General features: G+C 33.9%; 1 protein-coding gene across 3 annotated transcripts; it reads left to right on the forward strand.

Moving 5' to 3' along the window:
* Positions 1-294: 294 nt before the first annotated feature.
* On the forward strand, positions 295-3,521 carry LOC112999771 (uncharacterized). Of its 3 annotated transcripts, XM_041010452.1 has the most exons (7): positions 295-503; positions 795-1,055; positions 1,946-2,036; positions 2,698-2,749; positions 2,844-3,014; positions 3,090-3,155; positions 3,240-3,521. In XM_041010452.1, the coding sequence occupies exons 3-7, from the start codon at positions 1,975-1,977 to the stop codon at positions 3,405-3,407; spliced, it is 519 nt and encodes a 172-aa protein (XP_040866386.1). In that variant the 5' UTR covers positions 295-503; positions 795-1,055; positions 1,946-1,974; the 3' UTR covers positions 3,408-3,521. The 3 variants fall into 3 exon arrangements, with proteins under 3 accessions (XP_040866386.1, XP_040866385.1, XP_040866387.1); XM_041010451.1 differs by having other exon boundaries at positions 795-2,036; XM_041010453.1 differs by having other exon boundaries at positions 295-496; positions 795-2,036.
* The last annotated feature ends 2,528 nt before the right edge of the window (positions 3,522-6,049 follow it).

Genomic DNA, 6,049 nt, shown 5'->3' on the forward strand with positions numbered 1-6,049 from the left:
AGATTAAAGAATAAGATTTTTTTTTTCAGATATAGAAACTAAAGATACTTAAACCTTATTATTAATTCAAATACGTAACCACGAGATCCATTAACTTTATTGGGAGGGCAAATAAGAGCACCACTATGATTATTTGAATGGTGCAGATAGACAGTATAATTTTGTTTGAAGTGAAAGGAGGCAAAACATAGTTAAAGTCTATACGTTAGTTAGTAATAAAACAACGTCCACTATTTCCACGTGTCAGTGCTTCCGTTTCCTCCAATTTTTAATTTCCTCCTGTCGCGTTTTAGCTTCCTCACTATCTTCCATCACCAATGCACGCAACATTCCCGTTGCTTCTTCCTTCCAGTCTTTCAGCTCTACCAACTTTCAAAACATTTCAAATTCAAAATTGCAGTCTACGGTTCGTAGGTTCTAGGCTATGCCCATTCTATACTCTGATGAAATGATTGTCAGAAAGAGGCTATGAAATGCAAGCTTTTGATGCAATATTGTGAGTTGTGAGTAGCTTCTGATTTCACTTTAGTTCTTGATTCCATTTTTTGCATAAACCGCAAGCTTTCGATTTCACCTCATTTTGTGGATTCCATTTGTTTTTGCATAAACTGCGAACTTTCAATTTCACCTCATTTTCTGGATTCCATTTGGATATACCGCAAGCTTCTAATTTTACCTCACTTCGACGTATGTTGGTTAAACAACCTCACTTCAGTTGTTAAGGTTCTTTCTCATTTCTGCATTTTAGTTGCATGTTCCGCAACCTAACCAATATCCTGCATTTTCATTCTCAGGTGAACAAAGGTTGTCCACCTGGGTTGCTTGAAGAACATGACTTGACTTGGCAAGGTTCTATGCACCACACTCTTTTTTGGTTTCTTTCTTTTTTCTATTTGCAGTATCCTATTCACTATCTTGTTGATGTCTTGTTCCTTCTAAAAAGTTTGTTTTATTTGCAAGCTTGATGCTTTAATGGTTATCTATGTTAGTAGTTGATCATGGCATGTAAGCCGAACTCCATTATGGACATCACTGCTCAAAAGGAGACTTGGAAAGTAAGTGTGTGTGTGTGTGTGTGTGATTAATATGTGGGTTATTCAAAGGGCTGCAAGGATTAACATTGAAATGATCTTGATGGATGAGAAGTTATAATATAAATTATTTCATGTATATAATTTCCATCTGATATCACAATTTTTAATTTTTAATATTTGCATAGGCTGATAAGATTGTTGCTCAAATTAAAAATGTTGATCTTGGTAAGTGGAATGATGTTGTTCAAGTGGGTAAGACATATATGATACAAAATTTTGAAGTTGAAAAGAATACTGGATAATTTAGACCGACAAAGCATACCTTTAAACTGAACTTTGTCAATTCTACAAAAGTAAAAGAGTAAGATTTTCCAATGATACCAGAAATGGTGTATGATTTTACACTATTTGATGATGTTCTTACTGGCAGTGCCAATCCTGACTACTTAATAGGTATGTTTATTACTTCTTATTCAATCCTCCCATTGTCATGGATTCCAAAGTTAATAAACCTTAGCTTATAGGCAGATGTTATAAGGGAGTTAGTTGATGTATTGCAATGGAGCCTGGATGGAAAACCCAAAAAGGTGGTCTTCACTATGAAGGATAAGTGGTACTTTCGATCATTGTTAATGTTAAGTAGAAATATTTATAATGATCCACGTGATTGACTACTGCTATGTTTTGTTTTTTAATTTAATAATAGTGGTATCATTGTCAATTGTACTTTATGGGAGGATTTTGCGTTCCTGCTGAAAGATTATTTGGACAAACATGAAAATGTACCGGTTATACTTTTGCTTCATTTGGAAAAAATTAAGGAAACACAAGGTCTTTATGTCACTTATGATTTGTGTAGATAAATTCTAGATTATATTGTCCTTGCCTTAATAATGATATTACTTATGTAGGGGCTTATGGAGTGTCCATTCAAAATTCAATGTATGGTTCTAGGCTGTTTACCAATGAAGATTTGAAGGACATTGAAGATTATAAAAATGGGTAGCGATTATGAAACCAGACTTCTTTCTTCAATAAAAATGAAAATGAGTAGCGATTATACTTTTTCTTACTCTATTGCAAATTAGATCCGAGTCATCTAAGCGTTGTGACTTGCAGTCAAAGGTTGAGTCAAATCTCTTATTCTTCCCAACCTACTTCAGAGGATAGATTTCTTTATAATGCTCAAGTTAAATTATTGAGCGAACTTTGTGAGTTGAAAAAGGTACATGTTAATGGTTGCCAAGATTGATTTTGATGACTGATTATCTTTCACGATTACCAATAATGCGAGTTTAAAAGTTTTATGTGTTTGCTAGGAATGTGTTTGTGTTACTGTTGCCACAATAAACAAGTTCTTAGTTGGCAATGGTTGGATATATGAGAGTTGCCCAAAATGTAACAAGAAAGTGAAATGTGACAAATTTTCATACACCTGTCAATGTTGTGGAAATGAAAGTGCAACAATTGTGGCTAGGTTATGTGGTTAAACTTGTGTTTCTTATATTAGACATGTTATGTATATGTTTCCAATTCATGTGTCTTTAAATGATCTATGATAACTTAAGTTAAATCATGCTATACTGTATAGGTTTCGGTTGGAAGTGAGAGTTGGCCAACCAAATGAAACTACTAACTTTACTTTATGGGATTGTGAGTGCAGTGTACTCATTAAAGAACGTGCAAGTGATATTAAACAACAGATGATTGATGAGGTGCAAACTATAATCTAATAGCTTTAGTTGATCATCATGGTCAGCTTGTGCTGTTTATATATTTGAATTTCAACTTCATGTTAACCCTTGGCAGGAAGGTGAATTTGATTCGAAGGACATTCCGGAGGCTATTGATAGGATACTTGGCAAAAAGTTAGCTTTTAGATTTAAGGCTATACCAAACAATACCCGGTATTCTATGTCACAAATTTCAGAGGATGAAGATCTAATTATGTTATTATTGAAGAGACTTCCTACATATGAGGTCAACATAACTAATAGTCTTTGTGGTTTGTAAAATGACAATTCTGAATCTAATTTTATTGTTTTTTCAATATAGCTTGCTAGAATTGAGCTTGAAATGTCAGATTCGTCTGTGAAACATGGAGATGATATAGCCTACATTGTAAGTTATGGTTTAATCTATGTTTATTAATACTTAACTTACATTGAAGGTAACATCTGTTGTATTTATATATTGCCATAGCAGCAATCCTTATTAGCTATTGGAGATTTTGATCATGAATCATCTAAGTCAGTAACTCCTGCAAAGAGAGGATTTATGATCTCTGAATCTCAATTGGAATCAGTACCATTTGAAGACCTGTCATTGATTCAGTTATCCTGTTCCAAGTTATCCAAGCATATCAAGTCTTAGTAAAACTTGATTGGATAATAGGATTTTGAAGCCTGCTTATTTTTTGGGTTCCTTAATATTGCTTTTTGTGTGTTGTAATATCTCAAAATTAATGGTGATGGTTCACCAAAACAACTATTTTAAGTGGTGTTGTAATATGTTAATAATTATGCTCTATGTAGCATGCTTAATTATTAAGATATAAAATATATTTTGTTGAATATCAAATGTTGAGTTTTGGATGTGAGCCTACGTGTTTCTCCTATATTCCACTTTCTAATGTAGCAGAGGTGCTTTCCTCATATACTAGAGCTGTATTATGATCAAATTCAAATGAAAGTCATCAATGTTAATTACTGACTATGAAAAGTTATCAATTTTTCATTACCAATACTTCATCAGTGTTAATTAATATTCACTTTCTAATGTAGTAGAGGTGTTTTTCTCATATACCAGAGTTGTTTTGTGATAAAATTTAACTTTCTACAAACTCAGTATTTAACAATACTTTTAATTCAGTAATGTTTATGCAGTATCTTGTGACATATAATATAAAAAGTCAATAAGACCATGGGGAATAAAACGTAAACGTAACAAGTGGTAGCCTCTTGACATATAAAACTCTTTTTCACAATTTATAGATTGTGGTCAAGTGTTTGTATGCGGTACAAACATGAATATAATAATGTACCAAACCAATTGTATTTGAATTGGTAGTTGAAATGTTAATATTTTACCAATGGGTTAATAGTGAGATACATGTCAACAAATGTTTTCCCTACACTGACACTACTGTAAAATTTACATTTAACACCGTTAAGTTAACATCGGTTTTTGATAAAACCGATGTTAAGAAAAACGCGGTGACAAAATGGTAAATAATGAGACTTTATTAACATCGGTTTTTTAAAAAACCAATGTTAAGATAAACGTCGTGGCATAATTGTGAATATTGTGTATACTTTAACATCGGGTTTGAATAAAATCGATGTTAACAAAGTGACTTTAACATCGGTTCTGGAAAAACCGATGTTAACATTAATTAGTTAACATCGGGTTTTCAGAAAACCGATGTTAGCCTTAGTTCGTTAACATCAGTTTTCTGAAAACCGATGTTAACGTATGATCAGTTAACATCGGTTTATTGAATAAAACCGATGTTAACGTTAACATGAATTTGTTAACATTGGTTTTTTTTATTGAAAATTGATGTTGAACTTACAATTTAAATTATATTAGACGCCACCTATTTTGCTCGCGCTTTCTTCTTCTCCATGCGTGTACCCTCTACATCCTAAGGTTGTTCTCCATCAAAGCTTGTTGTTCTCCATTGCACTGAAGACTGTGATAGCTCGCCTTTTGGTTGTCCATCTGCAACTTACCTAGGTACATTTGACTGCCAAGTAGGTTTTTTTGTTTCTGCAACTTAGCTAGGTTTCATTGCCAAGTAGGTGTGTTTGTTTCGGGTTAACCCAAGTAGGTTTCATCTGCAACTTACCTAGCTAGGTTTTTTTCGTGGTTAACCCAAGTAGGTTTTTTCGTTTCTGCTGCCAGTGTCGTGATGACCTGAGGTACGTTTCACTGCCATTGTTGCTGTCATTGTCGTTGTTGGGTTCGAGTAAGATTGATGTCTTCATTGTCTAATAGTCAGTGTATTTTTGTCTTAAATAGTCACTGGATTTTTCTGATCTTGCATCCTGTTATTTTTTTGGTTTCTGCTGGCAGTGTCGTGGTGACCTTTGGTTTTTAAATAGACATGAGGACTATTTAAAAACCCGGACCGTCGTATCGTTCCACCAGCGCCGTTGACCTCCAAGGGTCGAACCACTGTCCTTCCACTCAACTACGCAGTTGCACTCGTCGGCTCAAGCTACCACCGTAGCACGCCTCAGCCGCCGCCAGTTAACAAGGTATGAGCTCTACCTTAGTTTGTTGCTCTTCTTAGTAAGTTCTTAATTAGTGCAGTGGGTTTGGTACTGTTTCCTATGGGACATCCATTTTTGAACCTTAATCGGTTCTTTCTTAGTGATAGTAACTTAATATATGTGGTGACAGTGCATTGTGAGTTTGTGACCTCTGTAATTTGCTTGATTAAAATGTTTGAAGTTTTGGGTATTGTTTTGTGCATGATTCTTAGTTTGAGATGAGTGTCTGATAGTAATGCATTGTGACCTCTCTAATTTGCTTTTTACTTCTTCATTCTGTTTATCCCATAGTCAATATTCACAATTGTTTACCTTCTCCCAATTTGTGTGCATTTCTGGTTTCTAAGGTACTAATAAAAACTTCTTTTTTTGTGCATATTCTGAATTGTTATTGACAATCTTTTTTTTTTATTTCCTTAACTGCATGAGATGTGCACATTCGGATGTTTTAACTCATGGATGCCATTAGGAAGTTTGAACTTGAAGAATAATCTTATGGAATTTTATTAATTTCTGATGGCACTAATTTGCAGGACTGAGAGTAGCATCTCGGAGTGGCCTTTGTAGAAGAATTGTTTTCTCTGGTTGGCATTAATAAAATCATTTCCAGTGCTCATTTTTCTATTATTTCCAAGATTACATATTGTTTTCTATCTTTTTTCTCCTTGGTGTTTATCACTATCCCAATTTACAATTAGCTTTATTTCATTGTACAACTCAGGTTCATTGTATCTTAAG

This window comes from Glycine max, chromosome 16 (genome assembly GCF_000004515.6).
Source record: "Glycine max cultivar Williams 82 chromosome 16, Glycine_max_v4.0, whole genome shotgun sequence".
NCBI lineage: Eukaryota > Viridiplantae > Streptophyta > Magnoliopsida > Fabales > Fabaceae > Glycine > Glycine max.

Excerpts from the sequence above, each read along its gene's own strand:
- LOC112999771 (XM_041010451.1), top strand. The coding sequence starts at position 1,975 with ATGTATGGTTCTAGGCTGTTTACCAATGAAGATTTGAAGGACATTGAA. Across the intron at positions 2,037-2,697 it reads ATTGAAGATTATAAAAATGG|TGTACTCATTAAAGAACGTG; the intron begins GTAGCGATTATG and ends TTGTGAGTGCAG. Across the intron at positions 2,750-2,843 it reads AACAACAGATGATTGATGAG|GAAGGTGAATTTGATTCGAA; the intron begins GTGCAAACTATA and ends AACCCTTGGCAG.